The following is a 22,109-nucleotide window of genomic DNA, read 5'->3' as shown; positions in this document are numbered from 1 at the left end:
AAGCTGAGTTCCTAACTTTCGAAAAACGCCCGGAGATTTCTCGAACCCTCCTCAGCCCTGTCTGTTTTGAGAATCTATACCTTATTTCTCCCTCCACCTCTCTGTCTCTGTCTCTGTCTCTCTCTCTCGCTGAAAGCCGATTACGACGCCGTTTAGCAGCGGAACCATGTCGATCCCATCGTCGTCCTCCCAATTCACCTACTCGAGCACCGGCACAAGCACCAGCGGTTCCTATTTCCCCATGCCCTTCCACCTCCAGCACTCGGCCGCTGCAACGACGCCGTCGCAGTACCCCACCCCCTACGTGGGCCCCACTCCCCCCGTCGCCGCCCCCGTCTATCCCGCTGCCCCCGCCCCCGCCGGCGCCGGCGCCTACTCCCTCCCTCAGTACCACCAGGTCTCTTTAAGTTTTATCAGGGAAGAGTTAGGGTTATTGAGATTCGAGAAACTGTTATTACGAAATCTGATATTCGTTTTGTGTATTTGAACAGGCCCAACAGTTGTTTCAGAGGGATGCGCAAACGATTACACCCGAAGCACTTGAGAGTGTGAAGGCTGCCCTTGCGAGCAGTGAAATTGAGCACAAAGCGGAGACTAAGAAGAAAGCACTGCCTCGCAAAGCCGCTGGCCAATCTTGGGAGGACCCAACCCTCGCAGAGTGGCCAGAAAGTATGAACCATCTCACCATTCTCTTCTTCAACCAATCGATTTTTTTAGTAATATCGCATGCATTTACTCGCAAGATTGTTAATTTCACTGTCAGTTTTCTTATTCTTTTTAGCTGGATGCATCTCTCATGTCTTTCAATTGTGTTGGCATTCTGCAGATGATTACCGCCTCTTTTGTGGTGATCTTGGAAATGAAGTGAATGATGATGTTCTTTCAAAAGCATTTTCAAGATTTCCTAACTTTAACATGGCGAGAGTAAGTTGTTTATTATTATTATTATTATTTTTTAAATATCTTTCTATTTCTTCAGTTCTCATCTTATTAGCAAATGTTTGTTTGGTGTGAACTTTTTGCTTTTTGTCTTCAGATTTTTGTTTGAAGTGCTCAGAGCAATTAATGTTTTGTGTATAAGGTAGGTCTTGCCTGCAATTCACATTTTGGTTGGAAATTTAACCCTAACTTGCAAGTCGCAAATTAATGAAGTGGTTTATGTTATCTGGCGTGCAGTGTTATTCTAAATATTGCAAAACATCTATAATATTTGAGATTGTTAGATGTGAAATTAAATTATAATTTGCATACTTCACAACCTAACATCTGGGGCTTGGACAGCTGGAATCGTCGTGTGGAGCTTGTATCTGTTAAATTTGACCTGACTTGTGAAGTAGCTTGAGTAATAGCGGGGTTGGGTCAATTCAAATGAGTTGTAGTCAGGTTAGTAAACTAATTGAGCTTGCAAAGTGGGTTTTATTTTGTTCAATAGTTTTGGAACCATAGGTGTGGGTATTTGCTTACTCTTTTAATATCTAAGTTTCCTGAATATTTTCTGTCAAGAGTAGTAGGAACCCCAAAATTCACATGATCTTTATTTTAGGTCCTTGATATATGCTCTTGAATATGCGGAACCCTATCAAGCAATATCTGGCACATGTTAAGATGACCATACATTGAACCTGATAAACAAAAAATGATGCACATGTTATGGCTGTCTTTATTTTTCATGGGTGGTCTAGGGAGGGGGAATAGGAATTGGGTTAGTCAGTGAGGTTTGTGCTTATGTAAATGAATAGTTTGTATACAGGTTAAACTCAGAGAGGGATCTTGTTTAATTTTATAGTCTCGACAGGACCAGCTTGCTGCTTTGGAAAATTGTCTGTCTCAGGGCTACCCAACTACAATATTTGTTAGATACACAAGAAAAAAAAAGCATAAAAATGGTTTAGGGTATCCTTTTCTTTTGCTTGATATTTTCTAATTGCACCCTAATTGCTCTAAAATCATTTTTAATAAGTTATTTCAATATCATTAAATAAGCACAAAGAGGCGCAACGCTAGTACATAGGTACCATACAAAAAAACCCCTAATTAGGCTAATCTGAAGAAAAAGAACAAAAGTTTAAAAATCTGCATAACCAGAGACATGGAGAGTGGCATGACATACTTCGCCTGTTTCTACTTTTTATGAGTTTTTAGCTTTATGTAGAGGGGCTCTCTTGTATACTTCTTGTGTACTTAGGTTCCGCCCCTCTGCTCTTTGATTGAATATGCATTACTTATAAAAAAAAAAGTTGCATTTCAATGAATATTCCCTTCTCAAAATTGGAAGTTATACACCACCCACACATCCTTTCTCTGTGCAATACTGAACAAATTCGGATAAGATACCTTCAACGGACTATCTCCACACCACACATTAGGCTAAATACTAACCTTTGACCCATTACCCACCTCAAATTTAACAAATTTTGAAAACTTTTCCCAGTCCCTTCTTATATATTTCCAAACTCCCACACCAAATGGCCCTATTGCCTCCTTAGAGCACTACCATCTCCTTATACTATCATATTTAGCCTCTATCACCAATTTCCGTAGTGCATCTCTATTTATAGCATACTACCACAACCACTTTTCGAAAAGGGCTCGATTGAGCTGAATAAGATTTCCAACTCCCAACCCACTTGATTTTAGTGGAGAACAAATCCGTGCCCAATTCACTAAATTAAATTTAAACTCATTCCTAATACCACCCAATAAAAAAATCCTCTGAAGTCTCTCAATCCTATTAGCCACTCCCATTTGAATAGTGAGAAGAGAGAGATAATACCTAGGTAAATAGGATATTGTACTCTTGATCAGAATCAACCTACCACCCTTAGATAATAAAGTTTTTTCCTTCCGGCCAAACCATGTTCCATTTCTTCAATAATGCTATTCCAAAAGGCTATGGCCTTATAAGAGGATCCCAATGGTAAACCCAAGTACTTCATTGGTAACAAAGATACTCTACAACCAAGAATACTGGCCAATTCTTCTACATCTCCTACTTTGCCTACAAGAACAATTTTTTATTTTGCTACATTGATTTTCAAACCTGAAATTGCCTCAAAACATAAGAAAATACATCGGCAAATTTCAAATTTGTTCAGAATTTGGATCACAAAAAATCCAAGTATCATCCGCAAACAGTAAACGAGATATTGACAACTCTTCATTACTTCTCAACCCTACTGAAAAACATGACAAAAGTCCCTTATCCACGGTAGCTGTCATCATCCTACTCAATGCCTCCATAATACCATGGACAATAGTGGCGACAACAGACTTGTCTCAACCCATGAGAGCTAGAAAAAAATCCGGACAGTGCACCATTCACAAGATTGGAAAATTGCACCGTAGAAATACAATGCTCTATCCAATCCCTCAATTTCTCCCTGAATCCGCATCTTTTCAACAAATAAAGCAAGAACTCCCAATTTACATGATCATACACTTTCTCCAAATCTAAAATTATAACCTTTGTAAAACTCCAATGATGGTTTTACGGTTTAAATTCGACTGGGCTATTAATGACCTATGTGAATTCATTGATTGCACCATATTGGATCACTTTTTCTAGTTCCACTATGGTTGTTGCATTTATCTATGATCGTTTAGAGTTAAGAAAGGTTGTTACCAAAAAAGAGAAGAATTTATAAAACAATTAAAAAAGAAAGAAAGAGAAGGGTGTTTTTGAAAGGTTAGTTATTAGCAATAGGGCCCATTGAATATGCTTTTTTTTCTTTCTTTAAAGAGTCTATCAGAGGCGCACATACATGTGCAAGAATGGTGAACTAATCTTGACCTAGGTGCTTGTGATGGGAGACAATTCGTTGTAATACTTGTGAGTCTGCTTTAAATTGTTGGAATGATGGTTTATTTCTTCTTGCTTGTGAGTGGTAGCATCAGGCTTTGATTGTTCTGCCTGCTTCTTGTGTCTTTCTATGTCCCCACTCAGACTGGGTCATGTTTGTGGTTTTGTGCTGTCCCCTTTTCCTTTTCATCGGTTTTCTTAAGTGATTTTTTTTTATTGCAAACTAATGTATTTCATAATCTTCAGGTTGTCAGAGATAAGAGGACTGGCAAGACCAAGGGCTATGGATTTGTTAGCTTTTCGACTCCCGCTGACATTGCTGCAGCACTTAAAGAGATGAATGGTATGTCATTCTTTTTACTAATAAATGTACTCGCTTGATTGTGTCATTTTCTCTGTTGAACAATATGTTTTTGGTGTCACTATGCATGAGCTGTTCTTAGTAAGACAAATGCTGTGGTTAGTATAATGATCTTTTGTGAGGAACTGAGGGATAATATGATGCTATATATTATGCTTTTATATGCTACATGTTTGACGGTTGTCAAAGAATAAATTTTAAAATTATAATCTTTTGTCAGGTTGAAGTGGTTTTGGATAATTACTCTCTTTACAAGCCAATAACAGTGTTCATATAGCGTTGGAATACTCTATGATCAAAATTACTGACCTACTTATGCAGCGGGGTTGTTGGCAGGATAATCATACTAGGCACGATGAGTTCTCAAAAATAGCGTAAAATTGGATGAACTTTACAATGGATGTTTGTGCCTGAACAACTTTTTGGAGCTCTGACACTTGAAATTACTGAAGTAATATGTCTCTTACCTATGGATTTAATCTCACAACTGATTACATTCTATTTTGCATGACAGAAAGTTTTTCACTTTGGCAATGCAAAGAAGAATTTTAGGATGAACTTTGCATGTTGGGGGCCTGAAATGCACCCTTTGGGGGCTCTTAAGACTCCTGCAATTTCTAAGTGTTCCATGTTTTTTAATAACAATTAATTATTCATGCCGTGTTTGATCTTTGTAGTATAAGAGCATTTTATATCGATAACATATGTAATTGATTTCTTGTAGTATGCTTGCTTTGAGATGTGAAAGTTGGATAGGGCTATGGTCACAATTAATCCCAGAGTTAAGAGCTTGACTAAATTTCTATTGGGATTACTGTATATAATGTTAAATGATCACTTGAAATCAGGTAAATATGTTGGAAATCGGCCAATCAAACTACGTAAGAGCAACTGGAAGGAGAGGACTGACCATGAGGCATTGGAAAGACAAAAGGTATTGTTCCCAATTTTGCACTGCGTGGTTAAGTTTTCTTTCTTGCTTGCTCAATGTGTAGTTCGAGCTTATGTGGAGTTCATTGTTTTCTTGACAGAACCAAAGTCAAAAGAAACCGAAGCTTTCGAAGAAGAGTGTCTTGCACAAGTGAGACTAAAGTTATATGATGCGAATGTATTGATGTTGAACAGTCTAAAGAGCTTTCTGTGCCTTTCTCCATTTGTTAACTAAGGTTATATGATTATGTGAATGTAATGATGTTGAACAGTCACAATTAACAGATGTGAATGTTATTGAATCGAGTATTGCTGAAGTGTTGGCTTTGTTCCATTCTTGGATGCTCTTTTTTGTTTGAGGAACGCTACTCTTCATACTACATTTTCACATGAGCTTCACAGCCACAAATGTGGTATGTTTAATCACGAGAAGCCATTTAAAATACGTTATATTAATGGTGTGAGTTGATCTAAAGCCATTTAAAATACGTTATATTAATTTTATGTGAGAGTATGGGCATGATTTACCTGTTCGGGCTGTTTAAGTAAGAAGGGTTTGAACTGTCTGAACACCTGTCTGAGCAAGTGTGTCTGCCCTTGTTATCACATAGGTTTCCCTATTTCAATATTGCACCATATCAAGATTCTACATACGCAATAGTTTTCATAAGACATAATTATTAGTATATATTCTCTATTTTAAGATTCTAAAAATAGGAAATTACATTTATCTTTCGATCATCCTTGTTGCAATGTACCCCAAATATTTCAATTTAATTTTTCTTTTTTCTTTTTTGTTGGAAAAATTTTATGTATCTATTGATCTACCATTGGGGGTTGCAATATACCATTCCACTCTCAAAATGATAAAAATAGATTGGCATTAAAAAAAAAAAGAATAAATTGGAATAAAAAAATTGAAAAATAATATTTTAAAAAGTAGATAATGAAATAGATAATTAGCTTAAGTTTGTATTAAAAAAAGAGTACGCAAAATAGGAAAAAGAAAAACTTTTTAAGAGTTATTTAGGCCAGTGCAATATATATATATATATATATACCCTTAATCTCTTCTTTAGTGTAGACGCGATATATATTTTCAAGAAGTAGAAATCATAGATGTGTGAGTAGGTGTTTTTAAAGTTTGTGGTCATTTACAAAATATTTATTATCTAATCGCGTCTACACTAGAGAAGAGATTGAGGGAAAGAAGATTATCATTCTCGTAGTATATATAATCCATCGTCCAAACAGACCTCCAATAGCCCAAAAAAAAAAAAAAAAAAAAAAAAAAAAAGAAAAGAAAAAGAAAAGAAAAATCCCAACAAAGATGACCTTACACTATTGACCCAATTTGATGCTCCTCCTAATATTGTTTTCATTTTTATTTAAGTTGATTTTTTTTTTTTTTTTTTTTTTTGGGTGTCAAAAATCAGTTGAAATGTTGATAAGATCTTATAGGAAATCTTAGGTACTCTTCTGGTGGATATTATTTTCTAAAAACTAAGTGACAAAAATAAGGGCCACTTTCTTTTTTGCTTTTTTCAAAAAAATAATATCCACTTAAGAGGACACTAAGCATTCTCCTAATACAATCCATCCAAAAAATTGTTTCATTCAGCAATAATTGTTAATGTGTTTTAAATGTGTTTGGAAAAGTGTTTTGATATAGCATAAGGGTACAAATTGTTTTTGAGTTTTTAAGAGTACTTTGAGCTGTTTGTTAAATTTTGAAAACAGTACACATACCTCACCAAAGTTAAACTATCAGCCCATTATCAATGTTTCCTAAAACTACCAATTGTGCCAATAATCCATCATCCAAACGGCCAAGGAGGATGGCCGAGCCACCCCCTAGCCATTTGGGGGTGGTTTGACCACCCACGATGGTCGAGTCACCCCCTTTTTTTAAATTGTTTTTTTTTTATTTGAATTTATAATGATATTTTTGTCTTATTGAAAAAATTTTACGGTTATTTTTGTCTTTTCAGTACCCTTTGAAGACATTAACATTTTTTGGTAGTTTAGGAAAAACATTAACATAATTAACATTAATAGACATTAACGGTCTGTGCTCTTCCATTCTCCGGCCTCCGCCCTCGCGTGTGGGAAACACGCGCCTCCTTCACCATCAGTCGCTTGCAACAGCTTTTGGGGCACTGTAATTCTCAAATCTGAAACTAATCTTTTTTTTTTTTTTTTAATCAAAGCGGGAGAGGGGGATCTAATCTTTGGCTTTGGAATAGACTGGGTTAAGCTTGCCCATTCTATTGGGGTTATAACGTCTTTGAATTGTTCCCGGTATCAGTTGAATCAAACATTTGGGTAGCTTCTACGATTATGCTATTGTGAGGTTGTGGAGTTGGGCTTAGGCTTTTGTTGAATTTGGGAATATCTGGTTCTTCTATCTGGTAGGGGTATTTGCATTTTACATGGTCAGAAATTTCGTGCAAAATTGACATACTGAGTGTATCCTGATATGATTTAGTTTCCTGCCTTTGTACTTCGATCTTTGGCTTTATTTATAACTTTACTCAGCCACTTTGTTGTTCAATATCTGTTTTTTCTTTCTTTTCTTTTTTTTTTTCTTCTTTTTTTTTTTTAATGGATTTTTGGTTGCAACTTCTACTGCATGCATATTCTTAAAGTCTCATATACCTTTATTGCAACTGATTGTTGCTATTTTTGCTTTGCAATAGTATTGAACAATCTGTGTATAATTTTGCAAAGATCCAGGTGCTGACTCGATGTCTCTGCCATTTAGTTCTTGCAGGAAGAGGAAGTCTCGAAGTAGACAAGATCGAACTCTATTGGTTGCTGAGACCCTCGCCAAGTGAGAAGAGCGTAATGCCCAGCTCGACTCTTGCAAGAGTGAGATCAAATCAGTTCGTAAAGCTTTAACTATTGGATCAAAGAAGGGATGTATGAAGGGAAATGGAGGACCTGAAAACTCATCATGTAATTACAAATGTGTTAGGCTAGAGGATATGGGATAAATGGGTTGCAGAGAGTGAGCCAAAGGGAAAAAAGCTGTGGCTTGGCACTTCTGAAAATGTTGTTGATGCTACCTTGTCTTATGATAAGGCTGCAATGTCTAGTTCTTGTGCCCGCCTCAACTTTTCGGATTATTGTTTAGCAACAACATATGTTTAACAGCAACTCCAACAATATCTGATTGTACAAATTACTCTAAAGATATAAGCATGAATCTTGTTACCCTCAATTTAAGAAATGAGGATGGGGGAAGATGAAGTAGTCACTGAAGCTGCCATAACAAGTACTACGCAGCAGGCAGAAGAAGCAAATGATGAGCGGTGTAACATTGAAGAAGAATCCAAGTGTTTATGAGATGAGGGACAAGAGTATTCTATGAATGAAATGTGGTCATTGGATGAATTTGACGCTCACTTTGAAGGAAGTCCAATCCGTGATATTGAATCGGTATTGGGTCATGATGCTGGTTAGCTTTGGTTCTTTATCGTTGAGAGTATGAATGATATGGCAAAAAACACCTTCCTAAGTTATTAATAGGCAGGCAGTAGGAGTACTAGAATTGTTAGAATTATTTTGAATTTTGACGGTAATTGGCTGAGCTGGTTCTTTAAGGGTTTTAGATTGGGGAATTGGCTTTATTTTTTGTATAACAATTACACCACTTTAGGATACACCATCTTCAATTGAATGATAAACAAAGTATATATATATGATTAATAAAGTTTTTGTTATGCATTTATGTTGGCTTACGGGTTTGATTTACTGCATATTTCTACCTTGTTTCTTATTTAATTAGTCGTTTAACATTGTTTCTTACTTCTAATTTGTTTTTAATTATTTAAATTCAGCGTTGGCTTTTAATTATTGTTGAATGCTCTTTTCATCGTTTTTGCTGAAGCATGGTGGGGGATTTTTTTTTTTTTTTTAAAACAAAACATGCTTTGTAAATTTATACATTGTTTGTTGTCATCCAGGACCTCCCTTGGCTGTAGCCTGTAGAATCTATCATATTTTGTCCATAGAAGAGAATATTGAGTACGGGTTTGTTTGGTAAGAAGGTACTTTTTTTTTAAAAAAAAAACTGCGTTAAGCGTTTTTAAAAAAATCGCTTTTTGAAATCGCAAACCCAAATTTCAGAATCCAAGGATATATAGAAGGGTAAGAATAATGCTAAACACTAATTAGATTTTGAGTCTGTTTGATTGCTAGAAGATAATGTAATTTTTTTCAATTTTTTAAGGGGAGCTACATTGGATTTGATCATATTGCATATAACCTCTTTCCTAAAATCCAACAAAAAATGTTCAACTTGACACGTCATTCACAACCTAAAAGATCTCAACATATAATCTTATCATCTTCAAGCAACAACGGAGGAGAGGTCAACATGTGCATGTGAGAGTGACTGCTAATATAAAGCATCAAGAAGAAAAATATATGGCGGAATAAAAACGAGATATTGCAAAAGCAGACAGAAATCAAAATTACACTTGAGAAGCAGTAGAAAGTTCAAAAAAAAAAAAAAAAAAAATTGTCTCGTAGCCAGAAGAAAAAATAAGTGAAATTATTTTAGTTCCATACTCTTTAGAAAGACTTTCAGTCTCGACATTACAAACTCAGTAATCTCATCTGGCCTCACAAATTGAATAAGAAATGATACCCCTATGTTTTCAATAACTAACTGCAATAAAAGTTCTATTAATGCTATGAAATGGAATGCCTAGAAATTACAAGACAAGAATGCTCATGAAAAAAAGAAACTTTCCTATTTAACCACACAAAGAATTGAACAAAAGAATTCTGTACTTACATTAAGAGAAATATCACTTTGTCCGCAAAAATCCACGTACTTCAATTAGGAAATTATTAAGATTTTTCCTGAATCTCTGATAGTTTATACGATCGAGGGTAGACGACAGCTGATTTGCGCTTGTGAGAGATTGCAATGCATTTTCCAGCCTTGATCTGAGGGTCAGATTCGCCTGCCTTTCTATCAACTCATTGCCTAATCTCTGCAAGACAGAATACCCCAAACCAATCCCTCAGAGAACATCCTTTGACAAGGAAAAAAACTAGAGAAGGGTAAGAGCTAAGTCATCTTATCAACTTCCACACGTGAAATTCATTTAACAATTTTTGAGAAATTAATCGATTTCGAATACAAGAAGACAAAAGTGATTCGGCTTCCAAAACTCCACCTGTAATTCATACAATCCCAGAAAGCTCAAGAAAGTTTATAGGGGATTATCTATTTGGATCTCACCAGGAAAGATTTTTGGGAATACAGGAAACCCCTAAGAAATGCAGAAATGCGATATACTTTTTGGCTGTCCCGCTAAATTTGGATTTGCTGTCAATTTGGCTCATCAATTTTAATTTGGCAAATCTAATACTAAGTAATAAGTATATTGCGTTTCTGCACCAAATTGAACACCCAAACTTGAGGGACCAAATTGATAACAAATTACAAACCCAAACTTGGAGCGACTAATTTGTAGTTTGGCCGATATTTTTCCATCACATGGCTGGAAGTTGATTAAATTTTGTTACTAAATCAAATGAATGCTTGAGAACTAACACAAGTTGGGACATGGATCACGCAAAACTATACTGTGAATTGAAATAGAATGCCAGGTTGCACAAAAACTCAGAGAATACCTGATATAGGCCTTGTTCACAAAGAATCAAAGGAAGGAGAGCATCTGCTGCACTGCTGACCAGATCAGGGCTGAATCATAAAATAAGCACATCAGAATATGATAGAAAAGAAAGCAAAAAGGTAGCCCATTAAGTGGATGTATGGATAACTACATGTGTGCATGCATGCATGCGTGTGGGCGTGTGTGGAAGAGAAGATATCTCCCTTCTGTTGAATGGAGCACTGAGCGTCCCTCACTAGCATTTTGTACGGAAATCGCATGGGTACTTGTCAAATATATGTTCCCCTTTTTCTTCCTTTTTCTTTTCTTTTTTGGTTTAAAAGCAAAAAGAAGTGTGATTAGAAAACTTTATTCACCTCTAGCATCACTATGAGGGGTGTCCAATACAAGCGTGCTATATATGCATATGGATGTATATAGACATAAGAGTATAAATCATCAAAACCAAAACCTTAATAAAGATAAAGTGAATCTTTGACCTGTAATCCTCAAAGAGGAGTAACTGCAGCAATGAACGAAGGAACCGGCTCAAAATGCCTTCCTGCAAATTTCCACCTGGATCTTTAAGTCCAGCAATATGTAAGCCCAAGCCCGTTTTACCACAAACTGTCTCAGTGTAATGGTAGGAAGCAAGAGCTTTCAGAGCTCTTAGACACATATCAACTACTTCTGTGTCCTACAAAATTCACCGAAAAAGTTCAGCCACAAGTACAACAAATGAAAGTTCCTAATCTATATATATATATATATATATATATATATATATATATATATACACATAAGGCTAGTAAAGAAGTTTCTTGTGTAAGAAAGCAATGTCAAATTGTACAGATAGAGGAATGCAATAACCCCCAGAGGCCACAACACAATTCCCCTCCTATCCAACACAGACAAAATCCCCTTTCCACCTGATGCTCACCTATTAAGGGTAGGGTCCATGAAGACTACAGTGGTCATTGATTAAGACATACACTTCTTAATACTTCAATATGCAGATATGTACAGCAATATTTATATATGCTACCCAATTGACATCATGGTCTTTATTTATTATTTTTTTCAATGTCATACATGATAAAGCATGCTGCTATTTACCTGGTAGTGAAGACCAAAATCAAGAGTGCCAAGTACATGAGTGAAGGCTTCTCCATTTAGTTGTGCAACTGTTTCAGGATAAACCTCTAAGAGGTGTGATAGCAGAGAGAAGTACTGCACAAAAATGCACAGTATATCAGCTTCAAAAAATAACACCAGGGTTTTTTCTTTCATGATTGATACAAATGCTTACATCATGACAGAGCTTAGGATATTTCAGCAGGTCCAAAGATATCAGAGGGGTGACTATGTGAAGACCAAAACAAACAACCTGCAAGACCAATACATAAGAAATTTCATTTCTAATCTTTTACTTTCTGTTTGCTAGGCAATTCATTAGATGCCACCTACAGAAATTATGTATGTTAACTGCAAACTGAAATTACCTGAGATATATTTGTGCCCTGTGTCTCAATAGAATCTGATGAAAAATCAACCTGCAATATTCAATACTTCCCAATAAGGATCATTTAAAACCTTAAGGTAAACAATACCCTTTCCAACGTTTCAACTTATTAGAAAAAAAAAAAGGAAAAAGTATACCAGATCTTTTGAACAAAGGCTTGAAAGGAGCTGAAGAAGAGCACGCAAATCCTTATACTTCTCGGTCTTTGCCTCACTAAGTAAGCTGCTTGAAAGGCTTAGTGATATCTGGAAAAACAGTGAAGAAGGGAAAAATGTCAAGGGAACAATACATTAGTAACTCGAAAGCATGTCAACAACAATGATTATGTAATAGTCAATTCCTTACAAAAAACAACAAAACAATTACAGCATTAGAGAAAAAGTTCCAACCCACAAAGGCAGAGAAATAAATTCCAGAACACAAATTAATATGAAAGTACAACAATAACAAGCAATGACGAGGTCTTTCCTGTTAAGTACTTTCATGACATATTAGAAAATTGGAAAGAAAATGTAAGACTATGAAGGATTAAGAAAAAGTAGCAGGTACAGTGATGTTAATCTTTGAGCTGAATCTGGGTAAAAACATGGTAAAGCAGAGGGTGAGTATTAAAATAACAAAAATAAGCTGTCCTTATAAGCAATTTCTTTTGCCTTTCCCTTTACTATCAAAGAAACAATGAACCCTATGCTGCATTATACTGTTGGCATCAATAGGGGATTTAGTCCTCTTGAAAACAATGAAATCACACATCAAAAAAACTTTAGCAAACATAAAAAGGAAGAGCCTGCTGAAAGCTCGACCAAAATGTTTCAAATTTGTGAATTTTGGGTCCTATAAAACCACAAATTATTTTTAGATGACTTTGATCCCAAATGCATGTTGCAAAACATCATTCGCCTTTCAGTGACTCATATGAACGGGTTTCATTGTTTTCAAGAGGACTATAAATGTACTCTTATATAGTATATACACTACAATGATACTCAGCAACAGTCCCTCAAAAATTAGAGCATGTATGTCATGAAAGCTTAGCTTGGAATAAATGAACTTCAATCTATTACAACTTAAAACTTAGTAGCCATATTCATTGCTCTGTACTCGGCTTTTGCATTATATCATGCTACTGTTGCATGTCTCTTAGTCTTCTATGTAACTAAATTACATAGACCTTCCGATTAAAAGAAAGTCTGCCCAATCAGCATCGGTAATCCTACCATTTTGCGGTATCCGTTCAGCTGAACAAAAATCCAAGACTAGGGGCTCACTTAAGATAGCAAAGAATACAAGTTACAGCATCCCAATAGGAGACCTTAGGAGCTTCCAAGAACTGACTAACTACATTAACTGCATATTTCATATTCCATCTAGTGATAGAAAGATAATTGAACTTCCTAATTCGATAAATATCTACTAGGATCCTCAACTCTCCTCATCCTTCAAGAGTTTGGATCCATAGGAACATTAATAGGCCGAGCACCTAATAAATCTGTTTCATTTAATAAATCAAGTACATGCTTCCTCTAAGATAAGCTAATACCTTTCTTAAACTCTGAAACTTCAATACTAAGAAAGTATCCATAATTCTTTGGTATGAAACTCGTACTACAAAAGCTGTTTCGACTTGGTAACAGCCCAGAGTCATTTTTAGTAGTCACAATATACACATACACTAGAAGAAGAATGTAACTCGCATTAGTATGTAAGTGGAATACCAAATGATAAAGAAATACTGGACTCCCTCTCTCTGAGGGCTCTCCACTCTCTCATAGAGTCTGTCCCTTCCTATCCTTTTCCTTCCATCCTTTGGCCTTCTCCCTTTCTCTCAATCGTGAACCATCTTGAAGATACTGAGCATCTGATTAGCAAAACAGAGGCCCTTAACTGGTAGGATAACCCTCCCATCATGTTACCCAGCTCATCGGAATCCGAAGATCAATCCAGCCATATGTTAGTTGGGAAGATTATATCCCTTAAAACTATTCCAAAAACTTTGGTTAGAGCCACCTTGCAACATGCATGGCGTTTTCTAACCTTCCTCACCATTGAAGACCTAGACACAAACACCTTCTTGTTTACCTTTGCCTCCTCGCAAGAACAAGACTGTTTTGTTTCAAACCCCTTGGAATATCAAGAGTCATCCATTGTTCCTCAAAAACTGGAATCGGTTGGAGCTTTCTGGATACAGATCCATGGATTAACCCTCAAGCATATGACTTCTGCAAAAGCTACTACCATTGGAGGAAGGTTGGGGAACAAAGGCATGCAAAGAAGGAACTTCCTTAGGGTCAAAGTGGTGATCAAACTGAACCACCAATTGGTTCCTGGTTTCACCCACTCTTGTCAAGACAAACCTCCTGCATGGATACAGTTTAGGTATGAACGTCTCTCGGACTTCTGTTTTGGGTGTGGTCGATTAGGCCATATAACCCCCACCCCCTCCCCCCCCCCCCCCATATAGCCCCTCTCTCCTTGCTGATTCTACTGTCTTTTCCAAAATGTAGGTTTCCATAAGTCCATCCCTACAACCACCTTTAGCTAGGAGCAGAATCGGGCCTTTGACATGCCATAGAACCCTTAGTTTTGGACATTGCTATCAAGCATCTTGAGTCACAACTTGTATTCACCAACAAGCAAACAACTGAAGTTGAAAAGTTGGAACTGAGTCATCTGAGTTGCCCAAGAGCTAACCCTAATTCACTGGGGCTCACCAGCCAATCCAACTCGGCGGTCACCCAGGTCCTTGTCACCTGTCATGCATCTAATTTCCACCAACCCTACGTCAGACCCTCGAGCCTCATGTTAGCACCTCAACCTTCAATCATGCGTGATACTGAAGCCAATATCTATACAACCTTAAATGCTACATTAAATGTTGTAGAGAAGGGTAAGGATATGGTATTGGGTGTTGTGAATCCCCATGTAGTCCAGTTAGCAGTGGTACCCGAATCTACCCCTAATTTCCCCCCAGGCTTCGGCCCATTTCCTTAATGGCCTAATTTCTTTAAATCCAACCCCTCATAGACAAGCCCATCTCAAGTCAGCCATTATTCAAATATTTTTCCATATGCATACTCTAACTTCTGTCAAATTGCCTTTGTCTTTTCTTCACCAATAATAACATGAATAATTCCATTTGACAAATTCAGATGGATTGCACTGGTAACCTTGGCAAGCATCTCTTCCCACCTATCAGCATCCATCTAATGGCACATTTTCCAATAATGCCTCGTAGACTCCTTCCTGAATCAAAAGATCTTGCATCTTTCTCTAGCAAAGAGAGTAGTTCTTGTCATTGAACATCTCCACTTCATACTTAGTACTCGTAAAATTTATTGTAATTGTCTATCTTAATACTGAACCTAACTTTGATACCACTTCTTGTGCAATAGACCACAATTACAAAAAATCACACAAAACAATCATACAAGAACACCAGAATTTACGTGGTTCCTTTTTTTTTTTGATAAGTAATAAATTGTTTTATTAAAAGTGTAAAGGCGCCCCAAAGTACACTGGGAGTATACAACGGGATCACCTAACTAAAAGTGGAAAAGCGAAAAAGAAAATTATCATAACTAATCGACACCGGAAAGACATGCGCCACGGTTCAGAAATACAAAGTATGAAAGCAAGAAGCTAAGATGTCTTCCAAGGTCCCCTCTAAGTCCTCAAAACACCTATTATTCATTTCCCTCCATAAACACCAAAAAAAGCAAGTGGGCACCATCTTCCAAACCGAGGCACTCCCCCTCCTCCCTGAAGACCACCAACATGCGAGTAAATCCGAGACCCGTCTCGGCATCACCCAAGACAACCCAAACCGACCAAAAAAGGCACACCACAGAGCATAGGCAACCTCGCAATGAAGGAGAAGATGATCCACCGTCTCCTCACTCCTCTTGCACATACAACATCTGTTCGTTACAATCACCTGTCGCTTCCTGAGGTTATCTAGGATCAGAATTTTGCCCAAAGCCGCCGACCACACAAAGAAACTCGCCCTTGGCGGAGCTTGTGTTCACCACACACTCTTCCAAGGGAATCCCTTCCCCTCAATACAAGCCAAGGAGGTGTAAAAGAGCTTGACCTTGAAACAGCCTCTTTTGGAAGAGTTCCACCACAACCTATCTTCACACCCTCGACTCACTCGAGCAAAATGTAGCACCTGAAAAAACGAGGCCAAAACATCCACCTTCCAATCGTGAGCCTCTCTAATAAAACTAACGTTCCACTAATTAGAGCACCCTGCACCTCCAAATGATCCGCAACTGAGGCGTCCTTGGCACAGGCAATGCTAAATAAGCCTGGAAAAGCTATCTTGAGAGCCGTATCACCACACCACAAATCATGCCAGAATCGAACCCTAGTCCCAACCCCCACCTCAATCCGAGTAAATCCTTTGAAAGTGTCCCACCCTTTCCAAATGTTCTTCCATAACCCCACCCCAAAAGATCCACCCGGCTCCAAAGAGCACCACCCTCCCCAAACACTTCCAAACTTCGCATCCACCACAACCCTCCACCAAGTATCTCTCTCAACTCCATAGCGCCACAACCATTTTCCTAACAGGGCACGATTGAACACCATTAAGTTTCTAATACCCAAACTTCCCTCCTTAATCGGAGTGCAAACCTTCGACCACTTCACCAGGTGGTACTTGAACTCTTCGCCTAGACCTCCCCATTGAAAATCCCACTGCAGCTTCTCAATCCGCTTAGGAACACTAACCGGAATGGGGAAAATAGACATATAGTAAGTAGGCAAATTGGCGAGAGTGCTCTTGATCAACGTGAGTCTTCCACCCTTCGACAAATACAGCCGTTTCCACCTGGCCAACCGACGTTCTATCTTCTCGATAACTCCGTCCCAAATATGCTTAGCCTTACAAGAGGCCCCCAGCGGCAACCCAAGATACTTTACTGGCAAAGAATCAACCCCACACCCTAGAATACAGGCTAACCTGTCCACTTGTTCCACATTCCCCACAGGAATTAACACCGACTTCACCAAGTTAACATTCAAACCGGAAGCAGCTTCAAAGAGCAAAAATAAACTCCGCAAAAAAGGAAGCTGGGTGGGCGTAGCATTGCAAAAAATCAAGGTATCATCCGCAAACAAAAGATGAGAGAGTGTAATATTACCAACCTGGAAACCTTCTATAAGCCCCCCATTAACTGCCGCCGAGATCATTCTACTTAAAGCTTCCATCACAAAAACAAACAGCAGAGGAGACAGGGGGTCCCCTTGTCTTAAACCCTTGGAACTGCTAAAGAAGCCATTAGGAGAACCATTGATCAGAATCGAGAACCGCACCGAAGAAATGCAATGTTCTATCCAAGAGCACCAAATCCCGCCAAAACCACACCTCTTTAGTATGTATAACAAGAAGTCCCAATTCACATGGTCATAAGCTTTTTCCAGATCTATTTTGCAAATAACCCCTGGCTCCCCAGATCTCAACCGACTATCAAGGCTTTCATTAGAAATCAAGATAGGATCTAGGATCTACCTACCCTTGATAAAAGCACTTTGGGATTGAGAAATAATCTTATCCAGAACTACCTTCAATCTATTAGCTAAAACCTTAGCTATGATTTTGTAGATACTTCCCACAAGGCTAACTGGCCAAAAGTCTTTGAGATTGATAGCGCCGGGGAACCTTCATAATAAGCGAAATGAAAGAAGCATTGAGGCTCTTCTCAAACAACCCTCCTGCATGAAATGCACTAAACACCTTCATAACGTCCTCCCTCACAACCTCTCAGCAAGATTGGAAGAAAGCCATAGAAAACCCATCGGGGCCCGACGCCTTGTTGCCATTCATTTTAAACACTACCTTTCTAACCTCGTCCTCTTCGAAGTCTCTCTCCAACCAACTAGCCTCCACCTCCGAAATGGAATCAAAAGAGATACCGTCAACCATAGGCCTCCACCAGCTTTGCTCCGAGAAAAGTTTCTGATAGAACTCAACAATGTGCTCACTAATCTCGGTTGGATCGGACGAGGTGTTATCACCAATCATAAGAGTATCCAAAGCGTTGTGTCCTCTATTAGAGTTGGCTATGGAATGAAAGAATTTGGTACACTTGTTGCCTTCCTTCAACCACATCACCCTGGATTTCTGCCTCCAACTCACCTCCTCCATAAGAGTACAATTCTCTAACTCTCGAACCACTTCTGCCTTCCTCATAACCTCCCCCGCATCCAATTCCCTTGTTTCTTCATTCTCATCCAACAACCGAAGCTCTCCAAGAAGCATCCTCTTATTCCTATCAATGTTGCCGAACACCTCCTCATTCCATGTCTTCAAGTTCAACTTCAAAGCCTTGAGCTTGAGGTATGTCCCCTCAAAGTGAGGTATGTCCATAAGTGTAGGCGATCACTCTACTAACACTACTTCCCCTCAGGGTTTTATGTTGAGAAATAACAAAAAGACAAGCATACTCCTATGTAGTTTAATATTACCAAAATTTACGTGGCTCCCTCAATGTGAGATACATCTATAGGCGTAGGCGATCACTCTACTAACACTACTTCCCCTCATGGTTTCATGTTGAGAAATATCAAAAAGACAAGCATACTCCTATGTAGTTTAATATTAAAATATCACACTAACAATGTGCATGACATCAGACTTGTCCAAATTCTTATAGCTTTCACCATCAACATGTACAACCTTTTTCACATATATTCACAAGATAAATGATAGAGACAAAGCTTCCCAAATAGAAAGATTGTTTAAATAGAGCGAACGAAATGGACAAGACTAAAGCTATATATATACAAACAGATGGACAAACAACATTTATACACGTACAACATTCAATCAGATGCACACGTCATGTATCAACAAGTTTTCTTTTGGCTCGCTTAATTGGCCCTCATAAAACAAAACATAAGAGAAGGGAAATATTTACCTTGCCTATGTTGTGCGATGAGTAGAGCTGAAGCAAACGCATGCAGAAGTCAACAACTAAAGCCGTTTCGTGAGCCTCTAAGTAAGCAATTTGACCATTTACCCAGGCAACCACAAATTTAAGTAGCAGATAAACAACTGCAGACTAAGCAACAATTATAGGTCAGAATAGATGAAGAAACCCCTAAATTTCAGAAGCATAGTTGATTACATAGTAAAATTTATCAGCAGAAAGTGGAATTGGTTTGTGAAAGTCAATTTTGGGAGCTACAGATTATAAACTTGCAAGTAGAAAAAAAATTATAAAAATTCTTAAGAAAATGGAGGACAATAAACAACGGTCTCTGGAAAAGAAGATTTGAAATAGATGATGTTGCCATGTTCAATAAAAGAAGAATATGAAAAAAAACAATACAGAGATGAGCGAAAAGAACAGGTAGAGATACATGAGTATCCAAATATTCATCATATTGTTTTTTGAAAGATGCCAAGTATTCATCATAAAATGCCTTCGCTTCATGTAAACTATGTTGATGAGTAATTGCTTAAGGCAATAGTAGTTTTAGTAATATTTAAACCATGCTGGAAAGTTGATGCATCATTAAAGAATACACAAATATAAGAGAATATAATTACACCTTCTACATTGTGCTATTGCTAGAGAGCTTTGGTCGTTAGTTCTCTTTATTGGAATATTCCTAATCGGTGAAGGAGCTTCTAGCATGTTGGCATAAAGACTTCAAAAGATATCAAAGTAGTGATCTTTGGAATGCCATATGCGGAGCATTTGGAGGAAAAGAAATGCTAGTACTTTTGCTGGAACTAAAGTATTATTGCTTGAATTGAAATCAATATTTTTCAGGTTGCTGTTCAATTGGATTAGAGCAATAGGGGGTTTTTCCTTTTCATCCTCTATGGATTTCTTTTGATCTTTGTAATTAAGTTCAGATCCTAGTTTTTTTCTTCTTTTCTGTGTATCTCTTATATGCTTTCCATGTACTGGGGCTATGCCCTTTTGTTTTACAATAGGATCTTCTTCTTTTTTTAGATAAGTAAATTCATGTCATTAAAAGCTCACATGGGTACGACCCTAATACATAGGAAGTATACCTCATGTTTGTAAACTTCAAGAAGAACAAGAACAGGGTTCATTACTGAGAAACCCAACTCATAAATTGCATTTTGTGTTCGAGGTTCGGAGGCACTTGCAGCTCCACGAAGCCGTTCCAACATGCAACTGACCTACAAGATGTCTTTGATGTTATAAAAACAAGAATTTGTTCTCTAAAAACAAAATAATAGACGAATAACACAGTCCTGTGTCCTTACCAACAGGATTATATCTGGTTGTTGAGCAGCAATTTTTAAGTCATTCATGCTAGACAATTCCCTTAGATATGTTGCCATATGACTCGTGAGATCCCTTACGTACCTTTATGTACACAGATATTAGGCTGTACAGAATCATATAAAATCCGAAGATGAAAAACTCATAAGCAGAAGGAAACCTAAAATGGAAGACTCACAGGTTTGATGCCTCTGAGTTTATTAAGCCAGAAGCTGAGCGAACAAGTGTTTGTGCAAGTGACCGCTGAAACAGGGAAAAATTGTGGTTATACAAATTGGAGCAAAAAAAGTAGTTCAAAGGATCAAAGCAGACAAAGTTCTTACCTGATGAGCAGTATTCAACAAGAACAAACTTTTTTCATTAGCAAAAGCATGTGCTAAGTTGCACCATGAGTCCTGCAGAATATATCCAGAATTTGAGACAAACTGGCTTAAATTAATCAGTTCCATTCAGAAAAATAAGACAAATATGTCGATCTCAGTGATATCTGTAATTTGTTTTTCTTCTGATTATGTAGCAAGGTATTACATTAAGGTCAAAATTAGAGCTATTATCAAATAGATTCTTCCATAACGAGAGAGTGGCTGCTGGGGTGTTAGGTATAGTGCCCTAAAACTTAATTTGTGTTGGGCAATATTTTCATTTAAAAATAAAGTTGTCTATTTTTTGAGATTAATTAGAACATTATATATAAAAAGGTCCTAGCTAACAGGTTCAAGTAGATGTAAAGGACTTCAGGCCAATTAGTCTGGTGGGTGGGGTGTATAAAATCATCTCCAAGGTCTATTTTGGATTCCATGCTTATTGCTAATGAATGTTTGGATAGTTGACTTAGATCGGGGGAACCAGGGGTGGTGTATAAACTGGATTTGGAGAAGGCGTAAGATCATTTCAACTGGGAGTTCTTGCTCTATTTGCTTATGAGATGTGGATTTAGGGAGAAATTGAGGGATTGGATAGAATTTTGTAGAAACTTATACAAATATAGATTGGGCTGGGCAATCACGGGTAGAAGATCTACTTCGGGATGTCACACTTGTGAGAGGAAATCTAGTTACCTGGTGTAGTAAGAAGCGCTAGTAATTGCTAGATCTAGTGCGGAAGCTGAATTCCGAGTCATGGCTCTTGGGACATGTGAGATATTGTGTTTGAAGATTTTGCTAAAACAAATTGGATATGATTGTAAAAAGCCTATGAGATTATAGTACGACAACAAGGCAGCGAGTAATATTGCTCATAATCTAGTTCAAGATTATCAAACTAAACACATTGAATTGATGAACATTTTATCGAGGAAAAGTTGTGTGCACGGTTGATTTGTACACCTTATGTGAAGACGGGAGCAAATTGCGGATATTTTGACAAAGGGCGTGTCCAGTAATGTTCTTCATTCATCCTTGTGCAAGCTGGGCATGTGAGACATTTTTGCCTCAACTTGAGGGGTGTGTCGAAGATATGTGTCTGATCTGATTATGATATAATTTCCCCGACTTGATTTTGTTTCCATATATTTTTCATTTATTGTAATTCCATACCAGTGTGTATTACTTCTCTATATAAGCGCGTGTAGATGTATTATTGTATCATCAAGAAATAA

At 37.6% G+C, this 22,109-nt stretch overlaps 2 protein-coding genes and 1 pseudogene across 2 annotated transcripts in view; 2 read left to right on the top strand and 1 right to left on the bottom strand.

Annotated features, from left to right (window-relative positions):
• Positions 1-87: 87 nt before the first annotated feature.
• Positions 88-5,424, top strand: LOC132172264 (RNA-binding (RRM/RBD/RNP motifs) family protein). Its single transcript, XM_059583736.2, has 6 exons — positions 88-397; positions 492-669; positions 827-924; positions 4,046-4,142; positions 5,009-5,094; positions 5,192-5,424. Exons 1-6 carry the CDS (start codon positions 167-169, stop codon positions 5,243-5,245), a joined length of 744 nt encoding a protein of 247 aa, XP_059439719.2. The 5' UTR covers positions 88-166; the 3' UTR covers positions 5,246-5,424.
• A 2,334-nt stretch (positions 5,425-7,758) lies between these two features.
• Positions 7,759-8,618, top strand: LOC132169007 (uncharacterized; annotated as a pseudogene).
• A 1,011-nt stretch (positions 8,619-9,629) lies between these two features.
• The window catches only part of LOC132168723 (exportin-4 protein), a 51,340-nt gene continuing 38,860 nt past the window's right edge, over positions 9,630-22,109 (bottom strand). The window contains exons 22-33 of the mRNA XM_059579749.2: positions 20,836-20,907; positions 20,691-20,755; positions 20,494-20,596; positions 20,275-20,406; positions 19,166-19,309; positions 12,383-12,490; positions 12,226-12,276; positions 12,033-12,110; positions 11,840-11,953; positions 11,224-11,420; positions 10,743-10,812; positions 9,630-10,096 (exon numbers count right to left, since the gene is read on the bottom strand). Coding sequence (XP_059435732.2) covers positions 9,908-10,096; positions 10,743-10,812; positions 11,224-11,420; positions 11,840-11,953; positions 12,033-12,110; positions 12,226-12,276; positions 12,383-12,490; positions 19,166-19,309; positions 20,275-20,406; positions 20,494-20,596; positions 20,691-20,755; positions 20,836-20,907 — 1,323 coding nt within the window. The 3' untranslated portion in view covers positions 9,630-9,907. The remainder of the gene's footprint in view (positions 10,097-10,742; positions 10,813-11,223; positions 11,421-11,839; positions 11,954-12,032; positions 12,111-12,225; positions 12,277-12,382; positions 12,491-19,165; positions 19,310-20,274; positions 20,407-20,493; positions 20,597-20,690; positions 20,756-20,835; positions 20,908-22,109) is intronic.

This window comes from Corylus avellana, chromosome 1 (genome assembly GCF_965113065.1).
Source record: "Corylus avellana chromosome 1, dhCorAvel1.hap1.2, whole genome shotgun sequence".
Lineage (NCBI taxonomy): Eukaryota > Viridiplantae > Streptophyta > Magnoliopsida > Fagales > Betulaceae > Corylus > Corylus avellana.
This window is presented reverse-complemented; position numbering and strand designations above follow the sequence as displayed.

What these genes read in the sequence shown, in the direction of transcription:
- LOC132172264 (XM_059583736.2), top strand. Translation starts at nt 167, where the DNA reads ATGTCGATCCCATCGTCGTCCTCCCAATTCACCTACTCGAGCACCGGC. An exon ending in CCTCGCAGAGTGGCCAGAAA is followed by an intron (nt 670 to 826) that starts GTATGAACCATC and finishes GGCATTCTGCAG; the next exon opens with ATGATTACCGCCTCTTTTGT. An exon ending in AGCACTTAAAGAGATGAATG is followed by an intron (nt 4,143 to 5,008) that starts GTATGTCATTCT and finishes ACTTGAAATCAG; the next exon opens with GTAAATATGTTGGAAATCGG.